This window comes from Zonotrichia albicollis, chromosome 2 (genome assembly GCF_047830755.1).
Source record: "Zonotrichia albicollis isolate bZonAlb1 chromosome 2, bZonAlb1.hap1, whole genome shotgun sequence".
NCBI classification, from domain to species: domain Eukaryota; kingdom Metazoa; phylum Chordata; class Aves; order Passeriformes; family Passerellidae; genus Zonotrichia; species Zonotrichia albicollis.
This window is the reverse complement of record NC_133820.1, coordinates 11397224-11414180: the sequence shown is the minus strand read 5'-3', so window position 1 is coordinate 11414180 and position 16957 is coordinate 11397224. Positions and strand designations below refer to the sequence as shown.

The 16957-nt window shown below is 68.7% G+C and overlaps 3 protein-coding genes across 9 annotated transcripts in view; 2 read left to right on the top strand and 1 right to left on the bottom strand.

Annotated features, from left to right (window-relative positions):
• The window catches only part of TIMM10B (translocase of inner mitochondrial membrane 10B), a 99767-nt gene extending 99068 nt beyond the window's left edge, over positions 1–699 (top strand). For all 4 annotated transcript variants that reach the window (XM_074533137.1, XM_074533148.1, XM_074533126.1 and 1 more), the window contains 2 exons: positions 71–166; positions 236–699. In XM_074533137.1, coding sequence (XP_074389238.1) covers positions 71–166; positions 236–430 — 291 coding nt within the window. In that variant the 3' untranslated portion in view covers positions 431–699. The remainder of the gene's footprint in view (positions 1–70; positions 167–235) is intronic.
• A 353-nt stretch (positions 700–1052) lies between these two features.
• RRP8 (ribosomal RNA processing 8) lies at positions 1053–12260 on the bottom strand. 3 transcript variants are annotated; one of them, XM_074533043.1, is made up of 18 exons: positions 12172–12260; positions 9933–10383; positions 9214–9855; positions 8835–8964; positions 8473–8579; positions 8278–8374; positions 5946–6125; positions 5322–5633; positions 4938–5020; positions 4456–4594; positions 4038–4172; positions 3837–3960; positions 3622–3758; positions 3179–3292; positions 2767–2948; positions 2436–2661; positions 1685–1895; positions 1053–1488 (listed from the first exon to the last, which is right to left on the bottom strand). In XM_074533043.1, the coding sequence occupies exons 1-18, from the start codon at positions 12185–12187 to the stop codon at positions 1220–1222; spliced, it is 3555 nt and encodes a 1184-aa protein (XP_074389144.1). In that variant the 5' UTR covers positions 12188–12260; the 3' UTR covers positions 1053–1219. The 3 variants fall into 3 exon arrangements, with proteins under 3 accessions (XP_074389144.1, XP_074389135.1, XP_074389139.1); XM_074533034.1 differs by lacking the exons at positions 8278–8374; positions 8473–8579; positions 8835–8964; ... (1 more) ...; positions 9933–10383; positions 12172–12260 and adding an exon at positions 7221–7535; XM_074533038.1 differs by lacking the exons at positions 8278–8374; positions 8473–8579; positions 8835–8964; ... (1 more) ...; positions 9933–10383; positions 12172–12260 and adding an exon at positions 7221–7376 and having other exon boundaries at positions 5946–6146.
• ILK (integrin linked kinase) lies at positions 10306–16495 on the top strand. 2 transcript variants are annotated; one of them, XM_074533086.1, is made up of 13 exons: positions 10306–10347; positions 12172–12265; positions 13274–13439; positions 13716–13811; positions 13891–13987; positions 14083–14166; positions 14271–14356; positions 14588–14697; positions 14942–15069; positions 15164–15285; positions 15366–15465; positions 15538–15668; positions 15885–16495. In XM_074533086.1, the coding sequence occupies exons 2-13, from the start codon at positions 12177–12179 to the stop codon at positions 16032–16034; spliced, it is 1359 nt and encodes a 452-aa protein (XP_074389187.1). In that variant the 5' UTR covers positions 10306–10347; positions 12172–12176; the 3' UTR covers positions 16035–16495. The 2 variants fall into 2 exon arrangements, with proteins under 2 accessions (XP_074389187.1, XP_074389181.1); XM_074533080.1 differs by having other exon boundaries at positions 10342–10383.
• Positions 16496–16957: the final 462 nt, after the last annotated feature.

Genomic DNA, 16957 nt, shown 5'->3' with positions numbered 1-16957 from the left:
TGCGGGACTCGCGGTGGGTGTCGAGGGTCCCGGCCCGGTCCGCCCGGTGTGACCCGCGCCTGCTCCCCAGCTGCGGGACTTCCTGCTGGTCTACAACCGCATGACCGAGCTCTGCTTCCGCCACTGCGTCTGCAACCTCAACTACCGGCTGCTCACGGGCCGCGAGGTGAGTGGGGCACGGCGCCGGGGGCCGCAGGCCGGGTGTCCGGCGCCCCTGACGCCCTGTCCCCCGCAGGAGTCGTGCCTGGACAGCTGCGCCGCCAGGCTGGTCCGCGCCAACCACCGCCTGATGGGCGCCTACGTGGGGCTGGTGCCCGCGCTGCTGCAGCGCCGCGCCGCCGAGCACGCGGCTGCCGCACCGCCGGCCGCCCCTGAGCCGGCGCCGGGCCCCGCGGAGCCCGCGGAGGGCGCTCCCGCTGCCGGCACGTAGCAGCAGCTGGCCGCAGCTCCCCGCGGCCGTCGGACTCGACTGGCGGCAGCCCGGCCCGCACCGGCCGGAGCGGCTGCATCCCTGCTGCACGGAGCCCCAGGCCGGAGCAGCACCCGCGCTGGGCCCCGGGAGCCCCGAGCAGCAGCAGCTGGGCTGTTCCGGGCACCAGGGAGGGGGGCACTGGAACAGGGGGAAGGCCCCCCTAGCCCTCCTGGTTGTGGATTTCTGGGCAGTGGACTGTGAGTACCAATAAAACATCTTCACAGTAATGGCTTAGTGTGACACCTGGGGAGGCCACCAGAACCTGGCCTCTCTTCCCTGTTCGGGGGAGCCCGTGGCACAGCTGGGAATCCCGGGAATTGCACCTAAACCTGAGACAAACGTCTCCGTGCAGGGGCCCCAGGACACTGTGGGGCCCTGAACACTCTCACTGCAGAGGGGGCACTCAGGGCCGCGTGGGGTAGGTGTCAGGTGCTGCCAGGCCCGTGCCCACCAGCTCAGGGCACGTGTGTGCCTGGCCCCTGGGGGAGCCTGCCCTCTCCTCTCCCCGCCCTGGCCCCTGGCAGAGGGTGGCAGCTGCAGGCCCAGGACAGGGCTTGGGGCAGGTAAGCACTCGCCCCAGTACAGAAATAAATTGATATATTCGTGTACAAAACATGCTCCTGCGGCCCGGCCGGGCACTCCCGCGCATATAAATAAGGCCCGGGCCGGGCTCCCTCTGTCCTGCCCGCGGGGGCCAGCGCCTGCGCCGGGGCCACCCCTCCCGCGGGACCCCCGGGCTGGCCAGGGTCACTTCAGGTCCACGTCAAAGTCCAGCACCAGCAGCTTGGTCTCCTCGGTGCCGTTGCGGCTGCCCACGGCGCACACCAGCTTGGTGTTGGAGGCGCGGATGCGCCACACCACGCCCCCGGAGCCGCCGCTCTCCAGTGCCACCAGGTTCCGCACGAACTCCCCCGTCTTCAGGTCCCACAGCTTCACCGTGCCGTCGTCCGAGCTGGTCACCACGAACTTGGAGCTGAACTGCAGGCAGGTGACGGCACTCTGGTGCTTGCTGGGACCTAGGGGGAGGCACCCGTGAGGGTCACACCCGCTGCTGGGTGACATAGCACCTCAGAGCCACCCAGCCCTGGCTCCTCAGGGACACACAGCACTCTGCCCAGACACAGCTGGCAGCTTAGAGCCAGCCCAGCCCCAAGGGAGAGGGCTGCCCCAGCCCCACAGCCCCCCGAGGGTGAGGAATGAATGCCCTCTCACCCTGCAGCGTCTGCAGGCACTGCCCTGTCTTGATGTCCCAGATCTTGACGGTGGAGTCGGCGTTGCCGGACACGAGGATGTTGTCGCGCAGCTCCATGCCGCTGGTGAGGGACTGGTGCCCCATGAGCGTGTGCAGGCAGTTCCCACTCTCCACATCCCACACGCGGATTGAAGTGTCCAGGGACCCGCTCACGATGTGTGTCCCATCAAACTGCCAGAGGGAAGGGGTCCAGCTCAGTACCAAGGACAGGACTGTCCCTGCTTTGGGGTGCAGCCCACAGCTCTGGATCCCCTGGTTTGGGATAGAGCACCCCCCCAGCACCAGCAGAGACCCTAGTTCAGCAGATGAGACAGGCTCACACACCTCTTGGCTTTTTGGACTGTAGAAATGCTCCAGGGAAGGGGCACGGAGGAGTGTTTGTGTCCACAGCCTGTGCGTGTGGGGAGTGGGGTCAGGGGGGCAGAGACTGTCCCCACAGGACACAAACATGGTCCATGTGTCCTTGCAGGGCAGATACATCCCCTTCAGGGCACACATATCCCTGCATATCTCACGGGGCCTTGCCTGACACAGGCACAGCCTATTGGTCCCTATAACACACGTGGGACCTCTGGCACAGCTTGTGCCCATGACTGGAAGGCAGGGGAGCGATAGGGCAAGCCAGCAGGAAAGCAGGTTGTACCTGAGGGAGCAGGGAGGGCAGGGCAGCTGGAGGGGGAGCAGCAGGAGGGGATGCACACGGGGCCATACCTGCAGCGAGTAGACACGGTTGGTGTGCCCCTGCAGCGTGTGGGTGCAGCTCTCGCTCTCAGGGTCCCACACCTTGACCGTGTAGTCGTAAGCACCGCTGACCACCTTGTTGCCGTCGTACTGGACGCAGCGCACGGCCGCCACGTGGCCCATCAGCACATGCAGGCACTGCCCCGTCTCGATGTCCCAGAGCCGCAGCGTGGCGTCCCGGGAGCCGCTCACCACCCTGCAGGCGAGGGCACACGTGGGGCCCAGCTGCCAGGGCAGCGTGGGTGAGCGCCCCAGCCCCGTAGCTGAGCCCCTCGCAGAGCACCCACAGCCCCTGCCGTACCGGTTGCCGTGCAGGTGCATGCAGCGCACGGTGGAGGTGTGCCCGTACAGCGTGTGCACGCACTCGCCGCTGTCCGCGTTCCACACCTTCAGCGTGCGGTCCGTGGAGCCACTGATGACAATGCTGTCCCTCATCTGGGAGGACCAAACCCCCCCGGTGTGGCCCACCAGCGTCTGCACGCACTGTGGGGAACAGGACACGAGGGACAGGTGAGCCTCTCACAGCTCCCCGCCCCTGAAACAGCACAGAGGAGCAGCACAACCCCGTGTCCTTGTCACAAAGGGCCCAAACTGACCCCAGGAGCCAGGGTGTAACCCCACCTGTGCCCAGCACAGGGAGACGGTGCCTGCCCCAAACCCCCTTGGCACTGTGACAATGCCACACTCACTGCCCTGGTGACAGTGACACTCACCTCCCCTGTGACAGCTGACCACACTTTGAGCGTGTTGTCATCAGAGCCACTCACTATGCGATTCCCACAGAACTGCAGGCAGGTGATCACATGGTCATCGTGGCCCTTCAGCACCTGTGGGAGTACATGAGTGTGTGGGGGGCAGTGTGGCCCCTCCAGCCAGCAGGACCCCCCAGCACAGTGAGCAGTGGCAAGGCAGCAGAGCTGGGGTGTGTGGTGTGTCTGGCAGCTGCTCAGGGGCAGGGGTTACAGGAGAACAAGGAGTGGGGGCTCAGGAACCCAGCAGCAGGAGAAGGGGTGGTGGGGACTCTGCCCAGAGGCAGGAGGGACCCCCAGGGACACCCAGACCCACTTTGGGGAACCACAGCTCCCCAGAGCCTGTCCCCAGGGACACCCAGACCCACTTTGGGGAACCACAGCTTCCCAGGGACAGCCAGACCCACCTTGGGGGGCCGCAGCTCCCCGCTGCGCCAGTTCATGTCGATGCGGTGCTGGCGCAAGAAGGCGAATTTCCAGGGGCTGTACATGAAGCCGGGGCTGAGCAGGCGCCGCTTCCGCAGGTGCAGGGGCTCCTCGATCCCTGCAGGGACAACACGGCGCTGCCTCACCTGGGCCAAGCCCGGGGTGGCCCCCAGCCCCCAGCCGGGAGGACCCTCACCCTCCTCACGGCACTTCTCCCTCCAGAGCAGGTTGTCCTCGGCCAGCACCCTCCAGTAGCGGCACGTCTGGGCGGCACGGAGCAGGTCCCGTGGCTCCAGGAAAGACAGCACGTACAGGGCCAGCTGTGGGGGGATGAGGGTCACAGAGGGGTCACCAGGGGGGATGTCAGGCCAGGCCCTGGTCCCCAAGCTTCACTCACCTCCTTGGGCAGCAGGGAGATGAAGTCCCGCTGGAACTGGGGCTCGATGATCTGCATCATGTACTTGATCTGTGCCGGCTCGCAGCGGTCAATGAGCTCATCCAGGGCCAGCAGCTTCTCAGGGCCACTCCAGCGCTGCAGGGGGACCCCCAGTGACCCCGGCTCTGTGTCCCCAGCTAGCCAAGCCGCAGCCCTGGCAGCCAGGCCTCCTGTCCCAGGCCAGGAGCCTGAGGCAGCTGGGACTTTGGTGTGTCACAGGTGCTGTGTGACAGGTGACACGCCTGGCCAGGGCTGAAACCTCCTCTGTGCTTCCTCGCACAAACAAATCCACCCAAAATCCACTGCGGGCCCAACCCCTGCCCATCATGGGGACCCCTCCCATCATACCCAGGCTGCTGGAGCCAGCAGGTGACCATACCTGGAAGGTGCGGAGCCAGTCCTGTAGCTCAGGTGGGGGGGCCACAGGGGGGATGTGCCGGCGCCGGGCCTGCCCCACCTTGGCATTGCGCAGGTCGCCAAAGGTGGTCGTGGGGCTGGGTGTGCAGGGACCCAGCGTCCTGGGAGAAACACCGGGCACAGCTGAGGCCAGGGCACAGGTGGCACATGCCAGCACTGCTCTGGGCCACAGTGCTCCAGAGGCTCTTGAACTGGCTCCTGCCAGCGGGAGCTCCACCCCAGTGACCCCTCTCCTTGCTCCCACCCTGCTGACCCCTTGCCCAGCCATGCAGCCCAGCCTGTGCAGCAGACAGGCAACTGGTCAGGGCTGCATCTCCCAGGGCCAACCCCTGCTCAACCCAAGTGGCTCCACCATCCTCCTGGGGAAGGCAGCAGGAGCCATGTGCTGCCCCAGCACACAAGACCCCCTTCAGCAGCTGCACTCAGAGCCCCCCTACCCCTCACCTGCCATAGTCAGAGCCCTTGCACAGCTTCTTCCCAGGGGACAGGGCCCGGCCGTCCGGCCCATTCTCTGACTTCCGCTTCATCTGTGGGACACAGCAGGTTGGAGTGGCTGGAGAAACCCAGGCAGACCCCCGGAGACCCCCCTGCCCACAGAAGCACAACCGGTCTGCTGATCCTTGCAGACCCCTACAGGCCACCCACCAGAACCGACCCCTGCAGACCCCCTGCCTAGAGCTATGGGGCAGACCCCCACCTGCTCCTGCTTTCTTCCTCCAGGGTCCCTACAGCAACAAAGGACGCCCGTGCAGGGCAGGGTCTGCATGGGGACAGGGGCAGCATCTCCCTCCCCAGCCCCAGCAGCCAGGCCCCACGGAGCCCCCGCACCTTGGGGCGCAGGTGCCGCAGCAGCCCCCCGTCCCCTGTGCGCTGCAGGTAGTCGATCCAGCGCTCTCCCAGCATGTAGTACAGGTAGACGTTGCTGCTGTCTTCCCCCTCCTCGCTGCAGCAGCTCCCTTCCTCCTCCTCCTCCTCTTCTTCCTCCTCCTCCTCCCTGGTGGACCTGGGGGGCTCCTGAGGTCCCCGCCCCACAGAACCATCAGGGTCTGCTCCGGACCTGGGGGTACCCTTCCAGGGGCGCTCCTGCTCCCAGGGCCCTGGCGCCTCCTCCTCCTCCTCTTCCTCCTCCTCAGCCACCACCTAACAGGGAAAAGGCAGGGAGCAGGGCTGACTCTGCACCAGCCTTGGAAAGACCCCCAGTCTCCAGCTGGAGACCAGGACAGGGGCTGGGAGTGCTGCAGGATGGCTGCCAGAGGGAGCGACAGCCCTGCAGCACAGGGGCTCCACCCAACAGCACTGTGGGGGCTGCAGGGCAACCACAACCACGAGCTCCTCCACAATCCTCCAGTGCAGCTCTGTCTGCTCGCCACGAGCTTCTTCCCCTGAGCCCCCCCGGAGCCAGACCTCCTCCCTCATCCCCACACCTGGCAGCAGGAACCCCTCTGCACCCACCTGTGCCGCAGGTGCCCTGCGCTCCTCGCTGTCCCCCAGGGGAGCGGGGCTGGCCCGCGGGGGCCCCTCGGGGCCGGGGCAGCGCCGGCACGTCATGCGCTGGCTGTTGAGCTCCAGGATGCGTGTGGTGATGCCCTTGACGTGCAGCAGGTCATCCAAGCAAGTGAAGCCCTTCAGCTCCTGCGTGGAGGGAAGTCAGCCCTGCCCAGAACAGAATCCCTCCTGCTCCCAGAGCCCCCAGCCCCAGCGGCCCCGCAGGGAAGAGTCACAGTGCTGTGGAAGGGGAGCAGCAGCCCAAAGCTGCCGGCTGGGGCAGGAGCACTGTGCCCCCAGACGAGCAGCATGGGCAGCGAGGCTGCAGCTCCAGGCCAGGAGAACAGCTGCACACGTGAAGATGCACACACGTGAGGCACCCACGGTGCCGCGGGACACCGGGCACTGCCCGGCCCCGACCGGCAATCAGCAGCCTCCGTCACCCGGCACGGCTCCCGGAGCGCCCGCCAGGGGTGGAACCGGCGGGCCGGGCTGTCCTGGGGCAGGGCTCGACAGACAACCAGCGCAGCCCGGGAAGGGCCCGCCTGGCCCCTCTGACCCAGCAGGGCTCGTGTGACGGTGCTGCTGCTGCTCCCCACAAAGGGCTGCAGTAACAGCACCGCCCGGGACAGGCCCTGCCGGGACCACTCTCCCCTTGTGTCACCGGTTCCTGCCCCCCCGCCTCCCGGTGTTCCCGAGCGTAAAGCCCACAGCATTCGGACATCCACCCCTCCACCTCCTCTTCGAGTCCCAGACACGCCAAGCGGTGCCAGCCCTGCCTCGCCCGGCCGCGGCGCTGCCCATCCCAGTGGCACCAGGGCACGGCTGCCCTGCCGCTGCCGCGCCCGCCGGGCTGGGCCCGCGGTGCCGCTCCCTCTGCCGCGGCCGGGGCACCGCTGCCCGCAGGGTCGCGCCCCGCCATCGCCGCTGACGGCGCTCGGATGCCGTCGGGGCGCGGAGCCGGTCCCGTTCCCCCGGTTCCCCGCTCGGCTCGGGGCGCTGCCGGGACCCGGCAGCACCGGGGGCGGCTGCGCTCACCCGGCACCGCGGGCTCGGGGCGGGACTCGGCGATCCCGGCCCCCCACCCGGCCCGGCTACCAGCACGGAAACAGCGCTGTCGCCCCCGCACTCCTCCCGCGGCCCCCGCCCCGGGACCGACACCGCCACGGCCACCCCCGCCTCGGCGTCCCGGCCCGGGTCGCTCAGCGCGGGGCGCCGTCCCCGCCGCTCCCCCCCGCGCACCTCTCTCTTGCGGACGATACCGCGGGCACGGCGGCGGCCGATGCCGCTGAGGGCACCCTCCAATTCGGCCACACCGGCGCGGTTGATGTCGAGCTTGGCCCCGGCGGGGCCCGGCCCCGACATCCCGGTACCGGTCCCGGGCCCTGCCGCCGCGCAGGCCCGACCGCACCGCGCAGGCGCGGCCCCGCCCCCCCCACACGCAGGCGTAGCTGTGAGAAAGCAGCGGCTTTATTGGTGATTGCGCGCGGGGGCCTGCCCAGCCGCCGTGGCCCCGCCCCATCCCGGCTCGGCCCCGCCCCATCCCGGCGCGGCCCCGCCCTCTGGCGGCGCTCCGGTCACCGGCGCTTGTACAGACACGGCCGTAGGCGCAGCCCGGGAGCGGGGCCGGGCCGGGCCGGGCCCGTCTTGGTGAACTCCAACACGTAGAAATAGGAGCTGGAGAGGTCCTGGGGGCGCGGAGACACCTGGTTGTTACCGACAGCCCGGAGCCCCCGTCATCACCACAGCCCCGGAATCCCCTGCCCTCCGGCACCACTCAATGCTGCCTCAGAGAACCTCGGGTCCCCCGTGCCTCCTTCCAGACCCCCACGGTGCCCAGAGCCTGTCTCCAAAGCTCTTGTCCGGCCTGAGTGCCCCAGCCCCTAGCATACTCCTCTAGATGCCCAACGCACCCCTCGCCAACCCCACACCACAATTCCTCCAGGCCCCTCCAAGCCCCTCCTGGGCTACACGCCCACCTCCAGGCCCTACACTGCAGTCCCAGTGTGCTTTAGGCCCCCCTCATCCCCTCCCCAGCCCTAGCACCCCACCCAATCTGCATCCCAAACTGCCACAGCGTATCCCCATAGTTCCCAGGACCTCCAAGCCTTCCACCAGGACTCCACCCGTTCTCCCATCTGCAGTCCCTCATGCACCAATCCCTCCCACCTCCATCTGCTTTCACAACCCCTGGTATGCTCCACACCAGGCCGGCCTCAGTACCCCCCCCCCTCCAGGGACCCCCTTCCCTGGGCCCCCCGGTTCCTGGTGCTCCCAGTGCCCAGCCCTAGGCACACACCTTGGAGACACTCTTGAAGCCCAGCTGCGTCATGGCCCTCAGGAAGGCACGGGTGTCCTCGAAGCGGCTGGCCACCTCGGCCACCAGCAGGGTCCCCCTGCGGTCACCTGAGCTCTGAGCAGGTGTCCAGGCACCGCCAGGACGCTGCTCAGCAGCCTTGCCCCAATCCCCCACCGCCCCAGCAGCTCTGCCTACCCGAGCTTGAGCACACGGTTGGCCTCAGCCAGGATCTCCTGCAGGTTGGTGCCCATCAGCGCCAGGCAGAACACGGCCACGTCCACCGCCTCAGCCGTCAGCGGCACCTGCCCACGCCGGGACAGCCCCGGAGGAGGAGGAGGATGACTGGGCCTGGAAGCCGCCCTGCACACCCCCGGGAGCAGCAGGAGGAGGATGGCGGTGTTGATGGGGCAGGGACACGGCCCGGACTGCCCAGGCTCGCGGATTCAGCCGTGCCCCAGGCACAGACCCAGCTTTCGAGCAGGCACACCGGTGCTTCTCCCGCCCCGCACGGGACCCTCGGGGTCACGGTCGTCGTGCCCGCCCTCCCCGCCCCGTACCTTGGCCATGTCACAGACGGTGATCCGCGGGCTCAGCGGCACCAGGTCGAAGCAGTGCACCGGGTTCTTGACGCTGGCGGCCAGCGTGCAGTCCCCGCAGCCGAAATCCGCCACCACCAGCGACGCGGGGCTGGGACAGGGACAGGGGGCTCAGAGCGGCCGGGACGGCGCCTTGGCCCCATCGCTCCCGGGACCTCGATCACTCCCGGTCCCCACCATTCCTGGTCCCCCGATCACTCCCGGTCCCCCGATCGCTCCCGGTTCCCCAATCACTCCCGGTGCCCCGATCACTCCCGGGCCCCACCGCTCCCCGGCTCTCCGTTCAGCCCCCTGCCCCGCTCCCGGTCCCCGGTCCACGTTGCCGCCAGGCCCCGCTCACCGGCGGCGCAGGTAGCGCACGATGCGCTGCACCGGGCGCTCGGGCCAGCGCCGCACCTGCCGCTCGAAGCCGCGGTGGTAGAGGTGGAAAGCGGCGGGGTCGTCGCGGAAGAGCCGCGCCGCGTCGCGGCTGCTGCCGGTGTAGAGCTGCTGGTTCAGGTAGCGGAACCGGGCGCCGAGCAGCCGCTCCTCCATCCGCGCACGGAGCGCGGCCGCGCGGCCCGAGCGCGGCTCCGGCGGAGCCTCGGCGGGGCCCGGCGGCTCCGGGGGGCCCGGCCCCGAGCCCCGCTCTCCGTCCGGTGCCGCCGACGGCTCCTGCTGCCGCAGCCGCTTCTGCCGGTTCCGCCGCTGCCGGCGGCTCAGTCCCGCCGGCCACCCGGGCTCCTCCGCCGGCTCAGCCGCGCCGTCTGCGGGCATCGAGAGGGGACCAGGGCGCGGAGGCGGCTCCCCCCTGCCGCTGGGCCCCGGGGCGGTCCCGGTACCTGTGTCCGGCCGCTGCCCAGCCTGCCGGGGCTCGTCGGGACCGGCCGCGAGCTCCCCCGCCGTGGCCCGCGGCCCGCCGGCCTTCTTCCGCTTCCGGGGCCGCTTCCGCGCCGCCTCGCCGTCCCGAGCGGCCCCGGGCAGCCGCCTCTTCCCGGGGGTCCTGCGCACAGCGGGGCCCGGTAACGTCCCAGCGCCCGGGACCGGCCCGGCCCACCGCCCCCCGCACCGCCCCCTTACCGGCCGGCCCGGGCCCTCCGGGGCAGCGGCTCCGCTGCATCGTCCCAGCCCTGCTCCGCGAACATGGAGCGGGGACCCTCCCTCGGTACCGGGACGCACGTGCTCCCGCGGCGGGCACAGCCCCTCCTCGCGGCCCGGAGGACCGGGCGGGGCCGGGGGCTGCACGGGCAGTGCCACGGGCTGCCCGCCCCGCCCCGCCCCGGCCGGGAGCCGCGCCCCCGGTCACTCGGCACGCCCCGCACCCGCAGCCCAGCCCGCCCGCCCGCGCTCCCCGCCCCGCCCGGCCGGCGCCGTGTGGCGGAGCAGCTGCCGGGGCGGGTTCCGGCCGGCAGAGGGCGCGCTCTCGGGCGGAGCCCCCGCCCGCCCCGCGCCCGCCGCAGCCGCCGCCCTGCGGAGCCGCCGGGACACGCACCCGGTAACGGCGGGACGGCACCCGCGCCCGGCGGGACAGGTTCGGGAGGCCGCGAGGGCGGCTGCGGGCCACCCAAGCGGGGGCAGGGCCGGACGGAGCCCGGACGGAGCCGGAGCCAGGGCCCGGCCGGGGCGGGAGCTGCTGGGGAGCGGTGGGGGGCGCAGGGAAGGGATCGGGGTACCGGGGAAGGGTGAGTGGCGCAGGGAAGCGTTGGGGTGCACGGGAGAGTTGGGGGTACAGGGAAGGGATCGGGGTACAGGACTGGGGGCACAGGGGAGGGTTGGGGGTACGCCGGAGGGTTGGGGGTACACGGGAGAGTTGGGGGTGCAGGGAAGGATTGGGGTACAGGAGAGAGTTGGGGGTACAGGGGAGAGGTGGGGGTACACGGGAGAGTTAGGGGCTGAAGGGGAGGCATTGGGGTACAGGGGAGAATTGGGGTGCAGGGAAGGGTTGGGAGTATACGGGAGGGTTGGGGTACACAGGAGGGTTGGGGTACACGAGAGGGTTGGGGTACACAGGAGGGACCGATGTGGCCGCCAGCAGTGCGGGGCCCCAGCAGCTGGTTCGGGGTGACACCGGGCGCTATGTGTCCCCATGCCGTGCCCTGTCCCGGGCGCTGGGCAGGCCGAGGCGGGCATTGGCCATCCGGGCAGGGCTGCGGAACTGGGCAGGGGCCGGTGGGTGACAGCAGGACACAGTCCCGGCCGAGCTGGGGACAGGGTGGGGCCACCATGGGGTATCATTGCTGCGGGGTGAGGTCCCTCAGGGCCGGGACTAGTGCAGCAGGTCCTGGGGACCCCCTTTCATGGGTGCCCCCAAATGGACAGGGGATAAATCTCATCCGGGAGTGTGGGTGTTCTGGTACTGGGACAGGGCCAGTGCTGCTGTGGCTGTGCTGGGGCCATGCTGGGGTGTACGAGACCTTGGCAAAAATCCGGGGTTCTGTGTCCCCCTCTCGGAGCTGCCTGGGGCAAGGGGTGCAGGCAGGGTCCTGGGGGACAGCTGGCGGTGCTGGCAGCTGGTGGGGGTCCTGTGTGTCTGGGTGGGCAGCAGGTTTGAGGCCCAGTGGGTGCATGTTGGGATGCCACATTCAATCTGACTGTCCCCACGCTGTGAGACACTGCACGTCCCTGCTCAGCATCACAGATCACTGGACAGTGGGTGCCACGCTCACAGCCGGGGGCTCGGGGGGACACGGGGAGCAGGAGGGAGCTCAGTGCCTGGCTCTGAGCTGGGGTGTCCATGGATCCTCCATGTCCATGGGCTCCTCCATGCACGAGGCTTTGGGGTCTCTCTTTCTGAGCATGGCCCGTGCCAGGCCCAGCCAAGTGGGTCAGGAGGGTTATGCGGCTGCAGGATCCCATTCCAGGGATGCTGAGCTACCCCAGCCCCATTCCCCCACCAGATCTGTGGGGTCCCGTTTTGAGGGTGCTGAGCTCTCCAGCCTCACTCCCCCAGAGCTGTTGGGTCCCATTTTGAGGGTGCTGAGCTCCCCAGCCTCACTCCCCCAGTGCTGCGGGCACCGGGGCCGGCTGTGTCTGCTGATAAGCCCGGGGGTGCCAGCCTGGCTTCCTGTGGGCGGCCACGGCCCCGCTGGAGGCGCCCGGGATGTTCCCCTTGGGCTGCGGGTCCGGCTCCAGCCCCGACCTCAGCCTGCTGCAGCCTCCTGGAGAGCTGCAGGGACAGGGACAGGGACGGGGACAGGGACGGGGACGGGCGGGAGGGCTCGGGGATGGGCAGGAGGCTCCTGTACCTGCTGTTCCAGGGCCCTCCCTGCCGAGGGGCATCGGGCTCTGTCCCTATGTCCTCACCCACGCCCCCCCGCAGCTACCATGGACGACATCTTCACGCAGTGCCGGGAGGGCAACGCGGTGGCCGTGCGGCTGTGGCTGGACAACACCGAGAACGACCTCAACCAGGGGTGAGTGGGGCTGGGGGCTCTGCGGGGCGCTGGTTTCCGCTGTCCCCGTGGAAAGGCAGGGGCAGATGGCAGGACGCAGCTCCTCCCCGCTGCAGGAAGTTACCGCATCGCTGAGGCACGAGGCCAAACATCCTCTGGCCACTTCCTCAGGGCCACGACCGGGATCAGCTGGGCTGGGGCTGCCTCCCCCGTCCCTGTGGTGGCGGCTGTGTCCCCTGACCTTGTCCTCGTGTCCCCGTCTGCTCTCTGGGGAGCACCGTGGCACACGTGTGGGCACACAGCTGGGCTGGGAGTTGTGGGGGCCACTCTGCGTGCCCAGGGCTCTGCTCCCCACAGCCCGTTGGAGGGGTCTCACAGCACCGTGGGGTCCAGCACTGCTCACAGCCATTCAGGAGCACGGTTGGGCCAGGCTTGGGGCTCGGAGCATCTGCCTGCAGTGTGTGAGCTGGCGCAGGGCGACCCTGCACCCTGGCCCCAGCCAGGCCACGGCCCTGGCATTCCGGACAGGCTCCAGACAAATGGCCGCCCTTGCTCAGGCCTCCCTGCCCCTCCTGGGGGTCCCAGGCACGTGGAGCTCTCCCAGACCCACAGAAGTGCCCAAGGAACTGTTCTGTGCTGGGCAGCCCCTGCCTGCAGGGCCATGGTGGGGACAAATGGGGTCTGCTGTGCCAGGGGGCTGCAGCGGGGCTGGGACCAGGGGGAGTTGGGCTGGAGGGGAGCCGGGACTGCAGCAGCCCCTCTGCCAGTTCCTGATCTCCATTTAAGGCCTGGCTGCCACCTCCTCCCTTACTTGGCCATGGAGTGGGGGGATGGGGACAGGATCCAGCTGTGATTCAGCCTTGGAGGAGACAGGATTTGGCCTGGGCTGGTGGGGCCCTGGTGGGGGTGGGAGTGGGATGGATGTTCAGCCCAGTCCCTTGGCCCTGCCGCTGGTGTTGTGAGAATGATGCCAGGGATGCCCGGGGCTACAGGGGGCCACAGCTGAGCAGAGCCCCCGCCGCCCTGCAGGGACGACCATGGGTTCAGCCCCCTGCACTGGGCGTGCCGCGAGGGCCGCTCCAACGTGGTGGACATGCTCATCATGCGCGGGGCCCGCATCAACGTCATGAACCGCGGCGACGACACGCCGCTGCACCTGGCCGCCAGCCACGGCCACCGCGACATCGTGCAGAAGGTACCCGGCCCCCAACCCAGCCCCGAGCAGCCCCCCACACCACCCTCGTGGGCCTCGCTCCCCCGGTCACTGCCAGGAGCATCCCTGAGCTCCCCACTGCTCACAAATCCTCCAAATCCCTCTGAGCCCCATGTCAGTTCAGCCCCCTCCCTACAGTGTCCAGTGTGCTGCCCCTGCATCCCCCAAGGAGGATGAGGGCTGTCCTGAGCTCACAGGGACATTGCCTGGGCTCACAGGGACAGTCCTGGGCTCACAGGGGCTGTCCTGTGTCCCCAGCTGATGCAGTTCAAGGCAGACATCAATGCAGTGAATGAGCACGGGAACACGCCGCTGCACTATGCCTGCTTCTGGGGACACGAGCAGGTGGCTGAGGTGAGTGGGAGCCTGGGCGGGGTGGGAGGGGCACTGAGGGGACATCACAAACCACAGTCCTTGCTGCCTGCTCCCACAGGACCTGGTGGGCAGCGGGGCCCTGGTCAGCATTGCTAACAAATATGGTGAGACCCCCACAGACAAGGCCAAGACGCCACTGCGAGAGATCCTGAAAGGTACGAGGGTCTCTCAGGACCCCACAGCTGACACAGCCTCCAGCCAGCCACAGCAGGCTTGGGGTGCCACCCTCCTCATCCTCCTCCCTCTGCAGAGCGTGCTGAGAAGCTGGGCCAGAGCCTCACCAAGATCCCCTATAAGGACACGTTCTGGAAGGGCACAACCCGCACCCGGCCCAGTAAGGACTGGGGGTCCCTTGGGGGGTGCCATGGGTCCCCTGTGCCCTGCTGGCACTGCCTCCTGGATCCAGCAGCCAGAGGCATCATCCCCCTTCCACTGCAGGGAACGGGACCCTGAACAAACTCGCTGGGATTGACTTCAAACAGCTGAGCCTGAGCCACAAACTGAACGAGAACCAGTCGGGAGAGGTGGGTCCCTCTCAGCTGCGGTGGGTGCTGTGCCTGTGCAGACGCCGTGTCCTGGCCCTGCTGGGCACAGCCGTTCTGCAGTGCTATGGCAGCTGTAGGGAGGGAGCTCCCCCCCAGCTCAAGGGGCTCCCTTCTCATTGCGGACCCTTGGTCCCGTGGGCTCCACACAGGGGCCTGGGCATGCTGGGGCCTCTGCGCCGCTTTCAGTGCCTGTGTCTGCTCCTCCCCCAGCTGTGGAAGGGGCGCTGGCAGGGCAATGACATCGTAATCAAAATGCTGAGGATCCGGGACTGGACGACGCGGAAGAGCCGGGACTTCAACGAGGAGTACCCAAAACTGCGGTGAGCGCTGCTCGTGCCTGGAGCCACCCCAGAATGTGCTGGGATCCCCACCAGCCCCTGGCCAGGGCACCTTCTCAGGGCCAGCAGCAGCTGCCAGAGTACGGGGCAGGCATACCCAGCTCTGTGGGGCCAGGAACGCTCCAGCGTGGTGGCCAAGGGCTGGGAGGGTCTGGGGGGTGGCAGAGGGCAATGAGGGGATGCAGGGAGCCCCTTCCTGTTCTTAGGGCTGTCACTTGTCCTGCAGGATCTTTTCCCACCCCAATGTGCTGCCGGTGCTGGGTGCCTGCCAGGCCCCTCCAGCTCCCCACCCCATTGTCATCAGCCACTGGATGCCCTACGGCTCCCTGTACAACGTCCTGCACGAGGGAACCAGTGAGTGCTGGGGGATGGCGTGTTTGGGGCAGCCTCTCCAGCCACAGCCCTGGCTGGGCTTGGGGTGGGCTGACCCTGTCCCCCCCATTCCCAGATTTTGTGGTGGACCAGATGCAGGCGGTGAAGTTCGCCTTCGACATCGCGCGGGGCATGGCCTTCCTGCACACGCTGGAGCCCCTCATCCCGCGGCACCACCTCAACAGCCGCAGCGTCATGGTGAGCCAGCACGGCCCCTCGCCCAGCCGGGGGCTCTCGGGGCGGGGGCGCTCCTGCTGACCCCCTGCTGCTGTCCCCAGATCGACGACGACATGACGGCACGCATCAGCATGGCCGACGTCAAGTTCTCCTTCCAGTGCCCAGGGCGGATGTACGCCCCGGCCTGGGTGGCTCCCGAAGGTGAGTGCCCCGTTCCCAGCCCCCCCGAGCCCTCTGAGCCCCCAGCCCCACTCAGCCCCCAGCCATCCCCAGCCCTGCAGAAGAAGCCAGAGGAGATCAACCGGCGCTCGGCTGACATGTGGAGCTTTGCTGTGCTGCTGTGGGAGCTGGTGACACGTGAGGTGCCCTTCGCTGACCTGTCCAACATGGAGATCGGCATGAAGGTGAGGGCGTGCAGGGATAGCAGCAGAGGAACTCATTTGGGTCAGTTAGGGGAGCAGTTCTGGCCATTGAGGGTGGTGAGGCCCTGGCACAGGCTGCCCAGAGAACTCTGGCTGCTCCATCCCTGAGTGTTTAGGCCAGGTTGGAGGGGGTGTGGAAGCACCTGCCTGTGGGGGCAGGGTCCCAGCCCTGACTCTGGCTCCTCCTCTGGCCCGCAGGTAGCACTGGAGGGGCTGCGTCCCACCATCCCCCCCGGCATCTCCCCCCACATCTGCAAACTGATGAAGATCTGCATGAACGAGGACCCGGCCAAGCGCCCCAAGTTCGACATGATCGTGCCCATCCTGGAGAAGATGCAGGAGAAGTAGAGAGGAGGCGCCTGCCCCCTCCAGTGCTGCCTTGCGCCCCCCGCCACCCCCAAGTGCCTTTAGCCCCAGATTCAGGGGGAGCAGAGGACACCCCTCACCCTGAGCCAGCCACGGACACACGGTACAGATGGCACTGCCTGCGCTGGAGCTCTGCAGGCCCCGGCCCCCCGCCCAGGGCAGCCCCCAGCCCAGGGCAGCCCCCCCAGCCCAGGGCAGCCCACCTAGCCTGGGGCACGGCGCGTGGCCTGGCCCTGCTGCAAGGGACGGGGCTGTGGGGCCCCCTGTCCCCCTCGCTGGGCAAAGCCTGACCCAGGACTCAGCCCCCCAAGGCTGGGGGGCAAGGGGCAGCCCAGGAGAGGCCGCCTGTGGTGCCCAGCACTGCCCCCGCTTCGCGCTTCACTGGCCACTTCCCTCTGGCCCCAGAATGGCCTCTGGCACCCAAATAAACCTTTGGTATGGAACCAGCTGCTGGGGTACAGGGCGGGGAATGGGGGGAGCTGGGGGTGAGGGGCTGGAGTGATTGGGGGGCTGGGACTCACAGGGGGTGTCCAGGACTGAGGGTGGCGTTGGATTGATGTGGCGCTGCCTTGCAGCCTACAGGGCATGAATCACCACCCACAGCAACCTGTGGTGCCCAGCACAGGAAGGGCAGATGGGCACAGGGCCCCTCGGGAGCTGCCTGCTGCAGGAGGGGTGGGCTCAGGTCCCGTCCCTGGCTCCATTTGCAGTGCAGCTCACAGGGCATTCCCTTGGGAGGCAAGGGGCAGTTCAGGGAAGGAGGAGGAGTGCTGGGCAGTTCCTGTCCCCTCAGCCCACTCTGCTCCAGCACTGTCGGGAGCACGGAGCCCCCTGTGACGGGCAGAGGGGGACGAGCATGTGGAGGAGCAGGGCCAGCACTGGTGGGCGCAGGCACAGGAGCAAGG

Excerpts from the sequence above, each read along its gene's own strand:
- RRP8 (XM_074533043.1), bottom strand. Across the intron at positions 8,580-8,834 it reads CCGTCTGTGACATGGCCAAG|GTGCCGCTGACGGCTGAGGC; the intron begins GTACGGGGCGGG and ends CGGCGTGGGCAG. Across the intron at positions 1,489-1,684 it reads GTGCCTGCAGACGCTGCAGG|GTCCCAGCAAGCACCAGAGT; the intron begins GTGAGAGGGCAT and ends GCCTCCCCCTAG.
- ILK (XM_074533086.1), top strand. The coding sequence starts at position 12,177 with ATGGACGACATCTTCACGCAGTGCCGGGAGGGCAACGCGGTGGCCGTG. Across the intron at positions 14,698-14,941 it reads GAGGAGTACCCAAAACTGCG|GATCTTTTCCCACCCCAATG; the intron begins GTGAGCGCTGCT and ends CTTGTCCTGCAG. Across the intron at positions 15,466-15,537 it reads GGCCTGGGTGGCTCCCGAAG|CCCTGCAGAAGAAGCCAGAG; the intron begins GTGAGTGCCCCG and ends AGCCATCCCCAG.